This window comes from Gouania willdenowi, chromosome 3 (assembly GCF_900634775.1).
Source record: "Gouania willdenowi chromosome 3, fGouWil2.1, whole genome shotgun sequence".
NCBI lineage: Eukaryota > Metazoa > Chordata > Actinopteri > Blenniiformes > Gobiesocidae > Gouania > Gouania willdenowi.
This window is the reverse complement of record NC_041046.1, coordinates 36,835,186-36,855,938: the sequence shown is the minus strand read 5'-3', so window position 1 is coordinate 36,855,938 and position 20,753 is coordinate 36,835,186. Positions and strand designations below refer to the sequence as shown.

Genomic DNA, 20,753 nt, shown 5'->3' with positions numbered 1-20,753 from the left:
ACTAAAATTTTAAACTATGCGAAATTTGACTAGAAGCCAATGAAGACTTGATAGAATGGGGGTAATGTGTAATGTGGGCTGTTCTGGGCGCATCGGTCAAAAGCCTGGCAGCAGCATTTGGTACAATCTGAAGTCTGTTTAGAGTCGACTTGTTGAAACAAGTGAAAACAGAATTACAATAATCAATGTGAGACGAGATGAACGCGTGGATGATCATTTCGAGATCCAATTTTGACAAGAAATTCCTGACTTTAGAGACATTTCTCAGGTGATAAAAACAGTTTTTGGTCAGTTGACGACAATGACCCTCCAAATACATTGATTGATCAAACACAACCCGAAGGTTTCTGGTTTTCACAGACAAGCTCAAACCACCAAGGGAGTTCTTAAACTGGGGGATGTTTTTATCGGGAGCGATGCTCAGAGTTTCCTTTTCGTTAGAATTTATCTGAAAGTAATTTGAAAACCAGTTTTTGATAAAAGATACACAATCCAAGAAGTCAGATAAAAAGTGAAACTCTGAGTCGATGAAGGAGCGATACAACTGAATATCATCTGCATAGAAAGGTAGGGAAGGTGTGTACAGTACACTGCTTTTTTTTTAGTATCAATACAGTTTTGTTGAATATCGATACTTTTGACAACTTTTGACAATCCTTGACAGCATCAAATTATATATTAGCATACATTTAAATGGTTTAGATATTACCTACATAATGATTTTGTGACTGTCCACTATTATGCCTGGACATATTTATGAAGGATGCTTTCTATTGTACATTTCCACTAGTTTTAAATGACAATGAAGTTTCAAGGCACACCAAGGAGGAGATGTTAGTCTTACCGGCACAGTGCTTCAGCGTCAAAGTGTCTGGAATGTCTGTGGTCAATGATGACGAGGTCGTGATGCTTTTCCAAGAAGCACTCGAGGGCCGCCTCAGGTGTTCGCGCTATGCTGCACCTGAAGTTGGCCTTTTCACATGCCCAACAGAAGCCATTACTCTGACTATCTTCTTTGGCAAAAACTAAAAGTACCTGCAGAATATAAGGGTAAGAAAGAGAAAGAAAATATATCATATCATAATGTCACTCACTATCGCAGCTGCTAACACAAAATGACTAACAATGACTGATTCATTTATTTTATCTATCGTGCAGTGCTGTGTGCTCATTTCTCAGTTCTTTCTGGGTGTGGCAAACTTGAGAGTTAGCCACGCCCAAAATCATAAGGACACATGAAAGCGATCAGCTGTTGCCTCTGAGGAAAACAGGCAGATGACAGTCGAAACATGTCAAGAGATCAAAGTACATTTCCTGAAAAAAGTTGTCTGAATAAATGAAACCTTAACATATTATGAGGTTTTATAATGTTTCACTAGTTGGCCTTAACTGACTGTGGTCTGTCCCGGTATGTTCCAGTCAGTCTCTGGTTGTCCCGGTATGTCCCAGTCAGTCTCTGGCTGTCCCAGTAGGACCCAGTCAGTCTCTGGCTGTCCCAGTAGGACCCAGTCAGTCTCTGGCTGTCCCAGTCAGTCTCTGGTTGTCCCAGCATGACCGAGTATGTCCCAGTCAGTCTCTGGCTGTCCCAGTATGCCCCAGTCAGTCTCTGGCTGTCCCAGTATGACCCAGTCAGTCTCTGGCTGTCCCAGTATGACCCAGTCAGTGTCTGGTTGTCCCAGTCAGTCCCAGTCAGTCTCTGGCTGCCCCAGTATGACCAAGTCAGCCCCAGTCTGTCTATGGCTGTCCCAGTCAATCCCAGTCAGTCTCTGGCCTAAAGTGCTGCAGCCACAGAGACCCCTCTCACTCTCTCTCTCACGCTCTGATACAACCCCTTACTTGCGTAAATACTAAACCAGAGATCTAAGCCCCGCCCATGAGAGCAGAGCTGCACTGAGAGTAAATCCATGAGTCATCGTCTCAAAAAGACGTCATTCGCCAACTGTTGGCAGCAGGCAAGGGGAATGTAAAGGAGAAAGAAAAAAAGCTTGTTCTGCAGCTTTAGGTGTGCATCACACCTGTGAGGTTAGATCAGCACACAAAGGCCTCAACTTTGATGAGTTCTCGTCTCAATTAACTCAAGCAAAAGTGTTTCCGTTTCTCACGTGCGATGAAAATGTACAATAATTGTCAAAAAAGAAATACAAAAAGAAAGAGACATAAAGAGCTTTAAGAGGGTAATAAATATCTGATCGTGCCATCCAGAAGACAGAGACAGAGACAGAGACAGAGACAGAGACAGAGAGAGAGACAGAGAGAGAGACAGAGAGAGAGAGAGAGAGAGAGAGAGAGAGAGAGCTGACCAGATCCTGTGAGCTGTGATAAAGGAGGCGCAGCAGCCAGAGGAGGCCACGACAGGATCAGCTGTGAGTGACAAAAACAGGAAGAGGAGATCTGGCTCTACCTCGTTTCCCTATTGTGGTCAGACTGAAGCTCATTGGACAAAGACCACAACGTCTGACCTCTCAAACATAGAATTGGTTTGAGTCTCACTCACTTAACATCATCCAAAGCTTTTGTCAGGGTTGGGGTCAATTACGTCTTCAATTATCCATGTTCAATTACAACTCAATTATGATTATTAAAGTGACCGGCATATTTTTCAGTTACAATTAAAGTTAAAATGATTATTTTTCCCCTGAAAGTCAATTACAATTACATTCTCAATTACTAAATTTTAAATACAATACATCACAATTACTGAGCCTGAAAGAAATAACCCCATGAAATGTTTTTGGGGTCTTATGGTAGCCTTATCTCAGCAAAAGAATTCCAAAGTTTTGCCATTTTTTGCTTCACCTGCAAAATGTGGATGCATTCACATGGCTGGCTACAGCTGGCTACAGCTGAACAGCCTGAAAAATTGGGCCCAAGACTGAAGGAAAATGGTGAAAAAACCGCAGGGAGGCCCTTCAGAACCCAATTCGGGTTTGGAAGAGGTCAAGGAGATGATACGCGAGGGTCTACGAAACCTATCTGCCGAGATAAAGTCGTTGGAAAAGACGCTGGAAAACTCACTGGAAAACCTACAAAGCGAAGCAAAGGTACTGAAAGAAAAGAATGAAAGAAATGCTGAAGAGATAAAATTGTTGAACGCCAGGGTTGAACAGCTGGAACAAAAGGAAAGAGAGAAAGATGTCATCATCACAGGCCTAAAGATAAAACCCAGGAGTTACGCGAGTGACGAAGAAACAAAATCGATTGAACAACAGTCATTGACTACCTGGAGTCGAAGGACATTGTCCTGAACCCTGACAACATCAACTCCTGCCATCTCCTGCCAAAGAAAAATGATAACAGAGCTGTAAAAATAACCTTCACGAATATGAAATTCAAAGGAGAACTACTGAAGCAAGGAAATAAACTGAAGGGAATGAAGGTGTACATCAATGAAAACCTGACGAAACAAAATGCAAGCATTGCATGGAAGGCACGCCAAATAAAAAAAGGAGGAAAAATTGTGAGGACGTGGACAAGAAACTGCAGGATTTATATCACACCACTGGGAGAAGAGAAAGGAAAACCAATCCTCATTAAAACGATGGAAGACTTGGGAAAATACGAAGGATCCACCTAAACAACAACATTACTGATGGTAATCATGGATATGGACCCAGATCTATATAAACACTGGAAACAAAACTCAGACTGTGATTATTTTACGGAGACTGAATTAAATGTGAAAACCAAGAGTAAAAAAGGTCTGTCATTTATTCATTTCAATTGCTAGGTGGTGGGGTGATTAAGGATTACATTAAATTTAAATTCAAAGTGTTTATTGTCATATGTGCAGTTAGAAACACGTTTTCCTGTACAATGAAATTACTACCTTGCTTATGAACTAAGATATAATACAATGAAATTACTACCTTGCTTATGAACTAAGATATAATAATGTGTTTATACAAGTTAAATCTAACAGTGGAAAATACAACACTGCCAATAGAACTAACAACAGCTGGATTAACCTTGATGTAGAGACAAAACAAGCTGCAAACTTGTGTGTCCAAAAGAGACATTCCCGAGTGGTGACATTATGGATGAAAAGGGAAAAACCTTCCAAACACCTTCGAAAGAGGAACTATTCTTGAACTGGAGGAACGCTAACAACGTCTGGCAGGGAACAAGGCCAACACGAACAACGATAGAGAGGAGGAGGAATAAAAACAAGACAACGCTGACTACAAATGAGAATACACAAAAAAGGACTGTTCAGAACAACTCAAGAATGTTTGACCAGAGAGACATGTGAACCCATGTAAATTTGCGATGGTAAAACAGGGGACGGGACCCAGATAAGCAAACTGCTTCTCTCGTCTCCTTTTTCGGCATGTACAAAAAAAAAAAAAAAAAAGTGAATGTAACCATGTCGGAAATAAACTGTATAAATAAATAAAATAAAAAAAAATAAAATAAAATTCCAGATTTTTGTTATTTTTCATGCCTTACTGCATTTTAATTCCAGTTTAGGGGTGCCCATCATATCTGAACTAGTTTTTAGGGTCTTATGATAGCCTTATCTCAGTAAAAAAAATAAATGAAATTGTTACATTTTAATGGCTGGCATTGAGAGTTTTTATAGACTTTTCATGCCAATTACAATTACAAACTACATTATATGAACTCAATTACAACTCTATTATTACAACAGTAACATATTTTTTTCCAATTGCAATTTCAATAACATAATAATTGTAATGAATTATCAATTACATGATTACAATTATAATTGACCCCAACCCTGGCTTTTGTTTGTGCATCATAGCGTGGCTTAAAGGAGACATATCATGCTAAATCCACTTTTTTAGCCCTTAAATGCATTTTGTTGTATATTTCGAGTGCTTAGAAGTACAGAAAAAATCAAATTAGTCTCTTCAGGTGCTCCGTAGATATCTTTATATTTGGTTTTGCTCATATTTTTCAATCTGTTTTGATTTTTCTATTCTCTATTATGTTTTTTGAACTATTACATCACAGTATTTGCAGCGGAACTGCCAAATTAGTACATCAACTCCAGGTCTAACACTTCGAGCAATCCGCCATTTTTATTTCTCGCTTTTATTTTGTAGTCCAAGCTCAAGGATGCCGAAGTTACGAGAGGATAAGTCAAAATGTTCGGTTGTTGGATGTAGTAACCCACAAGCTTCATTACACCGTCTCCCAGCATCAGAACCTTTTTGAAGTGCCTGGTTGAGTTTTATTTTTCACGGAAATGTACCCACATCTGTGGGTAAGGTCATTTTTGTGTGCGCGAAGCACTTCAAGGATGACTGCTTCTGCAACCTCCGCCAGTATAAAGAAGGATTTGCTGAAAGACTTTGTCTGATTGAGGGTTCAATTCCTTCTATCTTTGCACCGTCTTCAGACTTCATATGTTAGCGCTGTGTGCTCGTTTTAGATCCTTGATGATATGGCCTACGTGATTTAATTTAAGTCTAAAGTTTTCATTAGTCATTTCATTTTGCCGTTTTTGTCTTTGAAAAGACTGTATTAAAATGCATTTTGTGACATTAGCTTGGCGCTAGCGTTAGCTTGGTGCTTGTGTTAGCTCACTTGTTAGGGTTCTGCAGGTTCATCATCTTCATTTTAATCTCGCTCCGCTGGGTCCGACTCTGGCTCGAACATGTAAAGCTGGATGGACAAGTCTTCTGTTGTTGACATTTTGTAAATAACCTCTGAATAAAAAGTTTATGCGCCGCTGCATAGCCGTATCTCTTCTATCAAACTACAAAAATGGCCGAGCAGGGTGGAGTTGAACAGAGTGTCACCTGAAGAGGGGGCGGGGTATGGAGTGTCTCATTTGCATTTAAAGAGACCGCACCAAAACGAGTTGCTCTCAGAAGCACATCAGAAAAGGGGTAGAAAAGGGGCCTGTGGAGCTATAATAATGAGGAATTCAGACCCAAGCATTGCAGTTCGCTTTATATAGACCACAACTGTATGATTTATATGTAAAAAGGAAGGATTTAAAACCATATGTCCCCTTTAAAGATAGTTGCATGGACTGTATATTTCTCGTAAAGTTACAAGTTGATCAGATGTTATTTAAGTACTCACGTTACTACAATTGCTTTTATGGGTACTTCTACTTTTTAAGAGTCTATTTCTAAATCAGTAATTGTACTTGTACTTAACTATGTTTTTAAAAAAGTAGTTTGTTACATTTCTACATCCAACCATTATTGAGTAAATTATTATTATTTTAACTGTAAAATGATCAACAGACATTGTGTCACTGCAGAAAAAATGAAATGACCAGACAACAAATGAAATGACCAGACAACAATCAAATGCATCACATCATAGCCGACCAATCAGAATAAACGTAATGCACAGCACCAAAACAGCATTGAATGGAGGTTATTTTTAGAGTTCATGAATGAGCCTGATAAATTTTTTTTTAATTTTGAATTTAATTTATTGGTGTTATTTTTTGTTTATTGTACATTTTGACAAATCTTTTAAGATTTCATCTCTTCCTTTTTAAGTTTATTCATGGGATGTTTACTGTACACAAGGGAACTGTGGCTTCTTACCAAAAATAAATGTGGGGGTGGTGAAAGTAACTAGTAACTTTCACTTTGAGAACTATTTAATTGAGCTACTTGTAGATTTATTTGTAACTCTTGGCAGTTACAAATTTTAGAATGTGATTAAAGTTTCTGAAAAGCCGAGTTTTTTCCCCATTTGCAGCGACAAACGTCCAAAGAACGAACACAGTGTGTATAATGACCCACTGAGCGTCACTGAATGTCCTGTCCGCGATGTCCACAGACCCTCTGTGCAGCTCTTCCATAACGTTCATTGTTCATTATGGTATGTCCTTGGTCATAAATGTCCGGCCTTGTTGCCTTGACAACCCAAGGCTGCGCTGCACACAATGCGTCCATTAACAGTTTTCCTCCCCTCCCTCGTCTTCTTTTGAATGTTTGCATGGTGACTTAGTGTTTTCTTTAATCTCCTTCAAGAGCTACAATATTTTTGAGGAAGTCAACACTATTTTTAGTGTTGACATTTCAAATTCGCTAAAAGCTCCCAATGTTATTGACAGGAAATATTCCCTGGAGCTTTCCTTGGAGTTCTGTGGAAAGGTGTTCTGTGTAAGCATCAATCAATCAATTCTGTGTGGCTTTGGTTTACAATACCTGAAGTGGGTCTTTAAATAACTTCATTGGTCCAAATTGCACCTCCGTCAATGTTGTCTGAAAGAGAGAGAGAGAGATAGAGAGAGAGGAATAGAGTTAGGGTGAAGAAGAACAACGTACAGTATCTGCAATTTGTTTCGTTTTTTTTTTCCCCCTGGGATTAATTAAGGAATTCTGATTCTGATTGCTCAAAAAAAAATGTAAATCATGTCAAAACCACACAAAAACAAAATCTGTTTTATCCACAAACAAACTCAGTGGTTTGTAAATACAAAAACATTGTTCACAAACTAATGCATTTTGTTATGCAAATAAGAAACATACCTATTAAACAAATACACAATGTTTCACAAACAAATACAGCATCCATTTTTTTTTTTTTTTTTTTTTTGTTCTTTCGAAATGAATAAATAAATCAGTTAAGTACTAAAACAATAACCTTGAAGTACAAAAAGAATCAGTCAAGTATAAAAACCAATTACACAACAACGAAAAATGGTCATGGGACTTTTGACACGTGATCAGATTGAGATTCAATTGGCCGATTCACAAATGCCAGTAAACCTTCTAAGAGATGTCCTGCTTTGTAGTTGAAGGATATTTTTTGTACATTTTCGCGAATTGTTGGGTGTGATTAAAACCTTTTTTGTTTGTTTACAAGGTTTCGGCATGATTCTCACTCCATATGTAATGCCCTGGTCACCACAGAGTGACACACATTCACCCCTATGACATATTTTGAAAATCCACACAATTAAGAAATAGTTTAGTCTGTGCAAAAAAACAAAGATACACAGAGAACCCATAAAAGTATAGAGAGAACATGCAAACTCTTTCTTTGTCTAGGCAAGGCCAGTGATGACACCAACAAGGTCTATTAATTCAGATCAATAATAAAGTAGAATAGAGAGATCGATAAGGGTTTTCTTTTAATCCAAGCAATAAATGACTTGCAAATACTCAAATGAGTAATGTATATGCATTTGGGGTCACAAAGGGCATGTCAAACTGGAGGCCTGTGGGCTACATATCACCACATCTAAGCTGCCCTACATGATATTTTTGCAAAAATTAAAGGGAAATGAGTGACGTTTAGTGGTCTGCGGGTTATAATTTACACATGTAAGTAATAAACTAGTCTGGTCTTAAGATCTAACTGGGGCCAAAATACATTTTAGCATCCCTAGCCACACTGCCTACATTAGAAATGCATTATCAACCAAGTTTTGCTGAACATTATAATACATTTACATTTTTGGACACAATACAGTCTGAATGTTTTCACTTTTTTAGCCCATAAAATGAACATTGCTTTGCTGCAAAACAAAATGTATTTTAGGCAGCAATAGCAAAAATAATAGCCATGCAATAAAAGCTCTTAGAACATAAAGAGAACAAACATTATAAATCATTATCACACATTTTATTATCCATCCACTCATCATCGCAATATTGACATCTGAATCCCTAACAGCTTTTTCTCGTATCCTGCAAAATTCCAACTTCTTTGCTGTAAACAAAGCTCCTGAGAAGCAAGCATGCTAATAGCCAGATGCTAAAATGCTAGCAGGCCGAGACACTGCAGAGATACAAAGTGTGGTATTGTGTCAACAATGCAATTGAAAAAGCTGTTTGTTTGCTCATGAGCAGTCTTCGTTATTCGGTCTATTCTACATGAAAACAATATTTTATACATACATTACTATTATACATACAGTTAGGCTAAAGCATAAAATCACTCTGTAATGCTCAAATGATGATTTATTGAAGTATTCTTCTAAACTTCTACAGATCTATCCGTCACTGTGAGGGAGAGTTAATCAAAAATATAAAGCATAAATTGAATTTATTTATGGTTTTTGAGACATATATCAATAAAAATGATAAAATGAAAGCCTGTAACGGCATATGTGTGCAATTCATCTTCTCAATATATTTAGGTTTTGTGGTAAATATTGAGTGTTTGCACATTTTCATGTTAACATACTGTTTTACTACCAACAGTTCAACATGATGCCGTGGACCTTTAACCATATTAACAAAGTATTTGTGTTTGTTATTGCTATATATTGCATTTTAACTTGTGGAAATTTATGAAATACAGTTTTATTGCTTTTGGTTAAAGAACACAAATTTGTATAAGCGCCCGCACAAGGAATTACACTTTCATTTACATTGCAATTGATTTTGAATAAAGTGAGACAATATGCACTACTTTTTTAATATAGTTTTGCAAATGCACGTAAGAATGTGACTAATCTATGCAATAATTCTACTTTAAGATCAACTAACATCTGTAATATTAATTTATTGTTGTGGGACAATTTATGCAACATATATTTGTTGAAATTGTTTAACTTTTTTACACAAGCATACTCTTCTTTTTTCAAAATGATTTAGCCTCCTTCCTGCTAAATGAGCATGAGCGCAGGGGCTAGTAACCATAGCAACCTAGCCCCTCATGGACCGCCATCCCTCTAGAATTCCTCGTCTCCGTAAACAATCTACACATGTGAGGAGGAATACAGTGAGGAATTTCAGAGCGTGCCGGGCTGCACTAAGTCACTTCTTGCTAAATTGTAAGCCTTTAGAAAAGCTCTGTGAATCAACAAAGAGGGGAAAAAAAGCTGATTAGCTTTCGGTTGTAGCCAAATTGACGTCATCCCCACAGTGGAGCGTTTGTTGTAGCTGTCCACAAACACGGAGTCTGGAATGAGGATGGCTACAAGCTGATGTTCTGTGATTAACTGATCCTTCACAGACACGCAAGCCAAGTCGCATGATATTCGCATGTGCACTGGGAGGGGGGGGTTGTGCACGCTAGCGTGTGCGTCTGGGTGGCTTCACAATGGCAGCTAACACATTAAAATGCCACAAACCATTTCTCCAGTTAGAGGCTTTCAATAAACAAGAGCCAGTTTTACTGCTGTCAGATGTGATTTGAGTTACTCCAACCATGTGTGTCAGAACAAATAACTCCCTTCTCAGCTTTATTCACTCTGATTAGAGACTCAGACCGCTTATTCATTTTCCTGCAGGAGTGATACTTTTTTCTAAAGACTACCACTGGGTAAAAGACATACTGTAGATGATGATCGTATAATAAAAAAATAATATATTTTGTTTCTCAGGCGCCTTTCAAAATCTCTCACGGTCACCTTAAATTGAAAAAATAAAATAATGAACAATCAAATCAAATAAAACATTAAATAATCAAATGTAGGGCAGTGGTTCTCAACCCTTTCAGCTCGTGACCCCCAAAATAAAGGTTCCAGAGACCGGGGACCCCCACTGTACCTGAAGGTGGTTGAATACAGACATGAACATTGAAGAACAGTCATGTGAAGACAGGGCCATCTTTAAGGCAGAATAAAGGGGAGAGATTTTTGTTACCCATCCATAAAGTCAGCCAAAATGATGGTCCATTGTTCTATGAATCTGTGATAACCACATTTATTTATTTTTCTGAATAATATCCACTGTTATCCAGGAAGTTTATTATTATATGGGCGATAGTATATGGTCATCTTATAAATGTAAATCCTTGTTTTAATCAGAAATAAAATAGGCTAAAAGGGACCAAAAATGGTGGAAAAGGTGTTGAAAATGGAATTTTAAAAACCATAGAAATTGGTTAAAAGTTGCAAATTAGTGTGCGAAAACGGACAAAAAAAAAGTGTTAAAAAGGGTTCAAAGTGTCAATATTGGTTTGAAAGTGGCAGAAAAAAGTTGGAACAATTAGTTTAAACTGGTAAATAACGGGAGTGACAAATTGTGAATGTGGTTAACCTGGCAAAAAGAAGCATGACATATGGTGAAAAGAGTTAAAAAGTGACAATGATGGGTCAACATATGTGGCATTAGGTGGAAAAGTGGTCGAAAGGGTTTACAAGTGCCTTGAAAGTGGAAAAAAATTGCAGAAAAGACATTTAAATAAGAGTAATATAGAAAAAAGGCATTAAAAAGAGCAAAAACAAGTGATGAAAATAGTTTAGAAAATAGCGAGTTTGGTGTAGTTGCAGAAAAAAAGGGTAAAAATAAGCAAAAATGGGCTCAAATTGGTGAAAAAATCTTCTTAGTTTCTGAAAGGCATCGGGTCACCCCGTCCCAGTGTCAAGGTTGAGTATCGGGGAACAAATTCAAACCCACATTAAAAAAAAGAAAAAAGAAAAAAAGAAATAGAAGAAAATTCAGGTTTCCACTGCATTGCTGTGCGCTGATGAACTGGTTGAGGTCAAGGCCTTGATGTAGAAGCTGGGCCACGAATCCTGAGGCGAGCCGAAGCCTGAAGAGAACAGCACACTACAGGGAGACTTCCCGCTCTAACTCACAACGACACAGCCAACTTGCGTTGGATGTGTCGGCCAAGGTTGTGCAACAAAAAAAAAAAAAAAAAAGCTGCTTGCCACACACAGATGCACACCAACACTCACAGGCATATGTAAAAATACACACACACACACACACACACACACACACACACACACACACACACACACACACACACACACACACACACACACACACACACACACACACACACACACACACACACACACACACACACACACACACACACACACACACACACACACACACACACACACACACACACACACACACACACACACAGATGAGTCATTCAGCTAAGCATTTGCATCCCGCAAACATCATGCTGGCACTCGACCAGAGGCAAACAAAGCAGGGGAAGTGAGCGAGCATGTAGGCCAGGCGGAAGAGCGGCGTGGTGAACATGGCAAGCATGTTGACGTATACGCTATATACGTTGCGTCCCGCCCCCCGCTCTACCGCTACACCGTACATGTGACACTAGAGACTGTGTTCGCCGAACAGCTGGATATAAACAATCAATGAATTTACAAGACAAGCATGGCATTTAATTCCAGGATTTTTCCTCTTGATTCCAGAGCGGTGCATTGACCTTTAAACCCGTACCATATGCTAGCTGATCACTGCAGTTAGAAAAGAATATTAACCCCTTACTTTTGATGATTAACTTCAAGTATGACGTAATTATAATTGTAGTCGGAATTGAAAAAATCTGTGGCTGCTGTAATCATAATTTAGTTTGCAATTGTAATTGATTAAAAACCGTCAATTTCAATTTAATTAAACGCAATCCTGTTACAGTTCTATGTCTAACACATGAACACAATTTATTGATTGTTAGCTATCAACATTTCTCACTACCTTTCAGTTCTCGTGAGTATCAATTTATCATTTATTAAAATATTCTTTAAATCTAGGGGTATACTGAGAGAAAAAGGGTTCAGACTCCCACACCAAAAATATGAATACCAATATTATCATTGATTATGAAGCCTAACAAGGTAACCAAGAGATGAGAATCAAATTAGATGATATATAATATTTTTTAGTGTATTTTACAGCTGATTTAAAACCTGGATAAAACTGACCCGTTATCGAAATTGATGCTAACAGAACGCTAGGTTATTTATTTTTTGTAATTGTGATTAATTGAATATTAACTTTATTAATCGAGAACGTAACTGTAATTGACTTTTAGAAGAAAAATAATCATTGTAATTTTTATTGTAAATGGAAAAAATGCTGGTCACCGTAATCATCATTAAGTTATAATTGAATATGGAAAATGAAAGACGTAGTTGTAACTGAAAATGTAATTGACCCCAACCCTGTCAAAAAATAAATAAATTCTTAATGTCTCTCAGGTTGGACTTGTCTTATTTTGAAAGAAACTTTTCATTTGAAAATGTGTGCGCATCTTGCACAGGAAAGTATATCGATTTATGTTTTAAAAAATATCCTTTGTGTGTGTGTGTGTGTGTATTTTAACAGCTATTTTTGAAAAACTAAAATTTGGTTGGTTGAATTCCAAAAAAAAAAAGTGTGTCGTGATTTAATGACCGTGGCATATGTTGGCCCCAGGGTGAGACGAGTTGAGAACCTCTTCCTTAATCACCACCACTGTGGACCCTTGAGCAAGACAATTAAACCCCAAGTGCGCCAAGTGGGATGTCCACTACAAAAATGAGTGCGAACTCAAGGATTATTAACTGTCATCCGTGCCTATGCAAACATGTACAGAAGAAAATAACGTAACAGAGTCCCTGTTAAACCCTTTGATAAATAAATATATATATAAAAAAATCTGATTTTGTGCTAGTATGTGACTCACTATAGGCCACTGATCCTCTCGCTCATTCTGGGTCCTAAATTGTAAGTAGTTACATAACACATGAATGAATGGCGTCCATGACCTTTGATGTCATCAGATGCAAAATTACCACCAAGGTTTTGTTTTATCGCATTTTCTATTTGGCCACTCTCAGAGCACCTAATCTTAGTTTACTTGACAGTTTGAAGGTACTTGTAATGTGCACCCAGAATAGTACATGTAAGTGTTAGCGTACGTGATGTCAGGCACAGGCAAAGGACTTCTGCACCTTCAGTGGGAAAATCTGTCACAGCCAGCTGCAGTCAGACATCTGCTTTGTCTGTATCTTCTCTGTGCAACTCTAAGTCAATATTTACCATATTTATGACTTGATAAGAGAGCCAAAAATTTATATATATATTATTTTTTTATTTATTTATTTTTATTCAAAAGGAAAGGTGTATATCATAGTGAATTATAGCACGTTAATCTTATTTTGGCGTAACCATCCAATGTGCAGCAATGTGTAAAAACTTTTCAAAAATAACTGCAAATTTAAGAAAAAAAAAATGACATATGGACCATAATAAAAAATAATAAGGGTAATAAAATGATAGAGAACATAACAGAAAACAAGAAAGAATCATCTTTATACTATGAATTAAAACAGAGATCAGATTTTTTCATACATTCCAACGTGCAGTTATGGCCAATGAAAATAGTTTAAAAAAAAAAAATTAAAAACAAAGTATTATTCTGGATTTCAAGCGACTGTCACCCCAGACCCAATGCATATACTGTATCTGACTAATCATTAGTGATTTGAACAGTCTATGTACGTAGCTCAAACCTGGTAAAATGCAAAGTAGGTGGAGCTCTATCACGATACAAAATTTCAGTTTTCTATGTGGTGTAGTTCCTGAGATATTTAAAGCTGAAAATAGAAAAAAAAAAAAAAAAAGCACAAAAAAACAAAAAAAAAAAACGTGACATCTCCCCCCACCCCTCATTAAATTGGCCATATCCTAAAAAGTATTCATCCCATCAAACTAAATATTTCCAATGTATTGAATATTCACAGAACAATTGGTAAAAATGGCAGAATTTTTTAAGACCGAAGTGCGTGAGCTGTCCTGAGATTTGTTGAAATAACATGGTGAGAAATATGTTGATGGCCTTTGGGTAAAACATGTCCTTGCTTTCACACTCCTGTAGCACCGTCCTGAACAGAGGAAATAGGAAAAGGCTTTGCTGAGGGAAGCATAGCGTCTTTAGGGCTGGGCCATAAATATATTGTGATTTTTTTATTGGCAATATAAAAAAAAACACAATAATGTTTAACTATAATCGATATGGCTTTATTTTATTAGGCGACATGACGACAGAAAAGAGAGTTTGATAAGGAAGAACTGGTTAGTAACAACAAGCACAACGGCTCAGTTTGGATTTAGCATTATTCCATATTATTCCAAGGGTGCATGCATGAATAACTGCATGATGCTAACTAGGTATGTCTCGATACCACTTTTTCACTTTCGATACGATACCAATACTGCAGCCTTGAGTATCAGCCAATACTGATGTCATTTTGATATGATATAAACACGAATCCTACATACTTTAATTACTTATGTTGTAAGGTGGAATGTTAGAAAAGGCTTGATCAAACAAACAACAATAGCCAACAATTCAACAGTTCTACGCCAAAACAAGCTACGATACATAGCACATCTTACTCACATGTGCTGTCCCCTTAGAGAGAATAAGCCAAAAGTGATGCAACAAGTCAATTTTGTTCAGCTAGCTGTGCCCATCAGTGTTAAATCTGACATCAAACTTTTATCTAGTCGTAGTCGTAGTCTTTTGACTAAAATGCAACTTAGTTTTAGTTAACATTTAGTCACCAGGACTATTTCAGCTATAGTCTAGTTTTAGTCAACTAATTGACATTAGGATTTTAGTTGAATAAATCTGTGACAGATTAGGGTTGTTCCGATCCGATATTGATATTGGATATCGGTCTGATATATATCCAAATTCGAATAAGTTTTTGTTGTTTTTGTCCCCACCCTCACTTGTTCCCACCATATACTGACAGTTAAAATAACTGAAGTGAACTTGAATAGTTGACTATTGTTTTCTGTTTGAGTAACATCACGATCAAGCCTTTTCTAACATTCCACACTACAAAATAAGTAATAAAAGTATGTATGACTTGTGCTGATAATGTATCGGACTCAAGGCTGCACAATCGGCATCGTATCGGAAGTGAAAAAGTTGTATCGGGACATGTCTATTACACAGTTATTTAAAATATACAGGATAAGAGTTTCTGCATTTTGTTTTAAAGATTCAATAGCCATTGATCAACCTGATACTGAAGGGTATTAATGTTCGTAAATACACACAGATTGGATGTGATCAATGCTTGAGATTACATGATCACAAGACTTTGGATTGGATTTCGTCCCATGTCGCAAAATTATACAGTAGTTGCATTTTTATTAGTCTAAGAAAATATCAAATGTTTAAATAGTTTTCGTCTACATGTCATCGTTGAGTTATTGTCAATTAAACAAATCTATTTGATGAAAACTATGATGAAAATTTTAAGTTGAAGAAAAATGAACACTGGTGCCTGTGTGACATTTTGCCGCAGTGACTCCAACCCAATAATTGAGAAAAGTTATTTTATCGTTTTGAGAGAAAGAAAATAATCTAGATATAATTTTGCTTCAGATCGCCCAGCTCCACTCATATTAAAATCACACACAAGATGATACATCTTCCAGGCCTGCTTGAATGTATTCTATCAATGTCTTACATTGTGTTTGTGTTGTTGTCTCCCTGCTGCACAACACCTTATAGTAACAAGAAGCTCATTATCAGCTTTTCTGCAGTGCAAGATGACACAATTCACAATTTTCTAATATTCTAGCAGGGTCACATCTAAAACATGCTGAGTTAGGGCCTAACATGAATTCAACGTGAGACTGTCTACACTGACACAGGGATTGAAAAAAAAAAAAACTGTATTACATTAATAAATAACACTTCTATTTTCTACATAAGCAGAAATGTTGTCTCCCAATTGAAAAATACAGACTTAACAATAATTACAGAATATCTTATCAAATAAAAACTTGCAGATTACCATAGATGATTTAAAAAGGTTCAGTTTAAATCCAAATGCTGGGTACATTAATGGCAGAGTAAAATGTCTTAATCCTTATTCAAATAGTCAAAGGAAAAGTGATGAAAATGGAATTTTGTATAGAATTCTTCATTTAAAAAAAAAAAATGCTGCCAGCGTAAATTGAGATGATATTTTGTCAAAATAAACACATGCTCAAATTTCAATAATGGGTTTTGCAACAGATTTATTATTTCAATTCCTAGATTACTTGTTTTCTCTCTTTTTTTTCCCAAACAAAACAAATTGTTGGTTAGCAGTTCATAAAAGTCATAAAGACATATTATAACTGGTTTTGGGTCAAAAACTGAAAATATGCTGTACCCTATAGAAAAAAAAGAATGTACTGTATTACTATTGAAGAACGGCTCACTGGACAACATTAAAAACAAGAAAACATCCAATGTAAAACATGTGGAAGTTGAAGAAATGAATCCCTGCACTTTTACCTACTCATCTTCAACGCCTTCTTACATAGGGTTGGGTACAGTGTTTTTCAACCTTGGGGCCGTTACCCCATGTGGGGTCACCTGAAATGTCTAGTAATTGATAAAAATCTGCTGATTAAAATGTATATTTTTTATTTGCTATTATTATTTAACTATTATTCTTTACCACACAATCTCAAACAAAAGTATTCTATACTTCTCAAATATAATTCTAGTTCAAATAAAACGCAGTAAAAAAAGTAACACTAATCCTGTGTAACAAACATGATCAAAAACTAATTCTAGAGGGAAAATGTCTCTGGGGTCTCCATAAAAATGGTGTCACGACCCGAACAAGGTTGGGAACCACTGGGTTAATATGTGAGCACAAATAGGGCATGTACACGCACAATAAGAGTGTTTACACTTAGAATCGTATCAAATGGGAGACAATTTACAAATAAAGATTTGCAAAATTGGAAGTGATTGAGAAATGGCATACTAACATACTACTCATACTAAGTCTGACGTTAAATTGAGTATGTAGTGCTTTCCAGTTACATAGTATGCAAAAATACACGGATGTATACTATGTCGGGACATTTCTGAAGTATGCACGGTGGGCACACTAGTCATACTCAACCACCCCATGATGCATTATGAGTGTAACAAAAAATCATTCTGGGATCGGCTTCAAGCATCCTTCAAAATAGAAGCATATCTTCTTGTCTTCCATTAGTTTTAAACTCATGTAAATAGGGCTCTTGTTTTGAAGCTAACCAGAAGTTTAGTCAGTAGCACAATGGCGGGTCTCTGAAAATCTCCGAAATGTTGGCGTGAAATGTGTTTCAGTAAGTTTTATGGATCAAATTACCACATGTTGATATTCTACTTTCAGAACTTTCATAGGTGGAGAATTCAAATATTTAGCCTCAGTCTGCTCCGGGTTTTAATTGTAGGTTTGAAATGCATCTTGGGTAATTTGGAAGTATACTTCAGTGGGAACGGTCACCATCCTAATCATACTAATAGTATATAGTACACAGTATATACTCATTGAGTGTGTAGTGTGGAGTACATTAGGATGAGTATTTGAACGCAGCCGTATTCTCTTCCAATTCTACTTTGAGACACATGCAAAAACACTGATTACCAAACAGACTCATTGTTGGAATTACAATAAAAACAATACACAAATACTCCAGGAGAACATGCAAACTCCACACATGAAGGCCAGGACTGCGAGTCCTTTAGTGACAGCGGATCAACCCATGTGTCCCTGAGCAGCCCTGAGTCGTTAAAAAGACAAAATGTGAAGTAAAAAAAACCTGCTTCATGTCATGCGATCCCACGCCTCTTTCACATGTTGGGGCCGATCAAAGCACAGCAGAGCTGAGAAGTGTCTAAACTACAAACCTGAACAGCATTAAGGACCCTCTGCAGTCTCCTCCTCATGTATTTACATAGCACTCTGACCCCATATCCTGCCCTATAGATCTCCCTCGTCTTCTCCTCCTCTGTCCCATGCTCAAAGAAACACACATGCAACGTCGTACACGCTACGAGAGCGGCTTTCCACTAATGTGAAAAACAGGAAATTGGATGACATTGTTCGGTGAGCCCACGTCAGCAGGGAGAGATAGAATGAGTAAACAGCTTCCTCCGCCCAAGAGCTGCGACCAGGATGCAGAAAAACCTGGGATTCTTATTTTATTTATTAATTTAATTAATTTGTTTATTTGTGAAGAGGGACAATGCACATTAATGTACAAATATGTAAATGTGACAGTTTGAAGCCACAGGCTAATTCCCATATAAATCAATACAAATATATACTATTTATATTTTCTATTTACGGTGTAAAGAGTACTGATATATCCTACTCAAGTAGAAGTACTGTTTCTTAAATTGAAATTGTATTCAAGTACAAGTACATAAAATATTCAAGTCCAAGTAAAAAGTAGCTCAATGAAATAGTACTCAAAGTAAAAGTTACAAGTTACTTTCACCCCCCATGTTTTTTTTTTGTAAACTTAACAAGGAAGAGACAAAAATCCTACACGATTGAAACTTCATTTATTTTCCACAAAGCCATCTGTATAAAATAAAAGGTTTGTCAAAACGTACACTTTTTATTTTTATTTTTTTAAATAGAATAACACCAATGAATTCAATTGAAAAATTAAATATGATACATTTGATTGTTGTTTGGTCATTTTATTTTGGTCAATGTCCGTTGATCATTTTAAAACAAAAAATGATAATGTACTCAGTAATGGTTGAGTGTAGAAATGTAAGAAATTACTTTTTTAAAAATGAAATTAAGTACAAGTAAAATTACTGATTTAGAACCCATAAAACAAACTTAATGACAGTAACGTGAGTCATTGTAATTCGTTACTTTCATCTCCGTCTATTAATATATAGCCTCTATTATTGTATTGTTGTATTTGACCTCCTTCGTTGCACTATTTTTCGGGTGTCTTTTGGGTATCATGTATGTTGCCTTGTGTTTTGTTTTGTTTTTTTTCACTTTATCTGAGCTCACATGACAGTAAATTTCCCCACTGTGGAATCAATAAATTTCCTCTATCTGTAGGCCCCAGTACAATAAATTACAAAGACTCAAATATAACAACATTTAGCTTCGGACAGACCAGAATTAACGTGACCATTGCAGCTAAAGTGCATACGGCAGATTATTAAGTGCTTTAGTGTAAACATACTAATATTATGTCATAAATAAGAAAATGCGCCTCACCCTTAGCCTGGTTAGTTGTTAATTAAAGTGCTAATATTATTGCACAGGGTTAGCATTAAAAGATGTGTTTATGCATATAATTTTTGCACCATGAGAGATAAAAGAAAAGACTTTTAAAAAAAATGATGCATGTAATATTGAATAAAATATGCATACATACTGTAGCTGTATGTATGCATAAGTATATTTAGATGATTAGGCAGGGGATGAGTCTGCTTGTGATTCTTGGGTAAACACGCATGGCATTCACAGTTCACTGACAATCTCCTGATCTGGCTTTGATGCATGTCTGGCATAGTCTCCGCCTTCCATTCCTCCTCTCTGCTTCACTCTAAAACTTTCTGTTGCTTTGTAAAAATCAATATCAATAACAAGGGTAAATAATGTTTTTAAAGGTATTTTACTTATTATATTGATTTTCTATGGCAATATGAGAAGGTCGGAAGAAATGTAGAGCAAATTCCTTGAAAACTTTTGAGGAAGGTGGAGGAACTGGAACATTTTGAAAAAAAAAAAAAAAACACAGCAAGCTTTGTCCTCACCAATTTTGATGGAGAAAATAATTTTGGGCAAATCAAGAATAAAGACGAAATGTAGAGAATAAAGTTGAAATGTCGAGAGTAAAGTCGAAATTTCAAAAATGAACTCAAAATACAATATCGTGATAAAAGGTTTGCTAATGAAGCCAAATCTATGGAAGCTGACGAGGGCCGATTCACTGAACTCGATTACAACGCACCACATTTTTTCAATTATGATAATGCCAAAATCATAAATAATGATCAATTACAACTACAATTGACCCCAACTCTGCTGAACACACAGTCAACCAACCAACACAATTTAAATGTTAATTACCATCAGCCTCCAGATTAATTAATGAATTAGATCAATATTTTTCTAGTCATGCTTTCAAAGTTTCTAAAAATTGTAATTTTTTTACAGATCCCAAATTGCAAATATCTATTCCCTATGCCTCAGATCATACTTTTGTTTCATGGTGAGTGACAGAAAATGTGGTAAAAAAAAAAAAACATTTAAAAGTGTAAAAATGTTTTTAATTTCAATA

The 20,753-nt window shown here is 36.5% G+C and overlaps 1 protein-coding gene across 1 annotated transcript in view; it reads right to left on the bottom strand.

Moving 5' to 3' along the window:
* The window catches only part of pde8a (phosphodiesterase 8A), a 71,770-nt gene that overhangs the window by 28,403 nt on the left and 22,614 nt on the right, over window positions 1–20,753 (bottom strand). The window contains exons 2-3 of the mRNA XM_028436954.1: window positions 7,143–7,199; window positions 845–1,035 (exon numbers count right to left, since the gene is read on the bottom strand). Coding sequence (XP_028292755.1) covers window positions 845–1,035; window positions 7,143–7,199 — 248 coding nt within the window. The remainder of the gene's footprint in view (window positions 1–844; window positions 1,036–7,142; window positions 7,200–20,753) is intronic.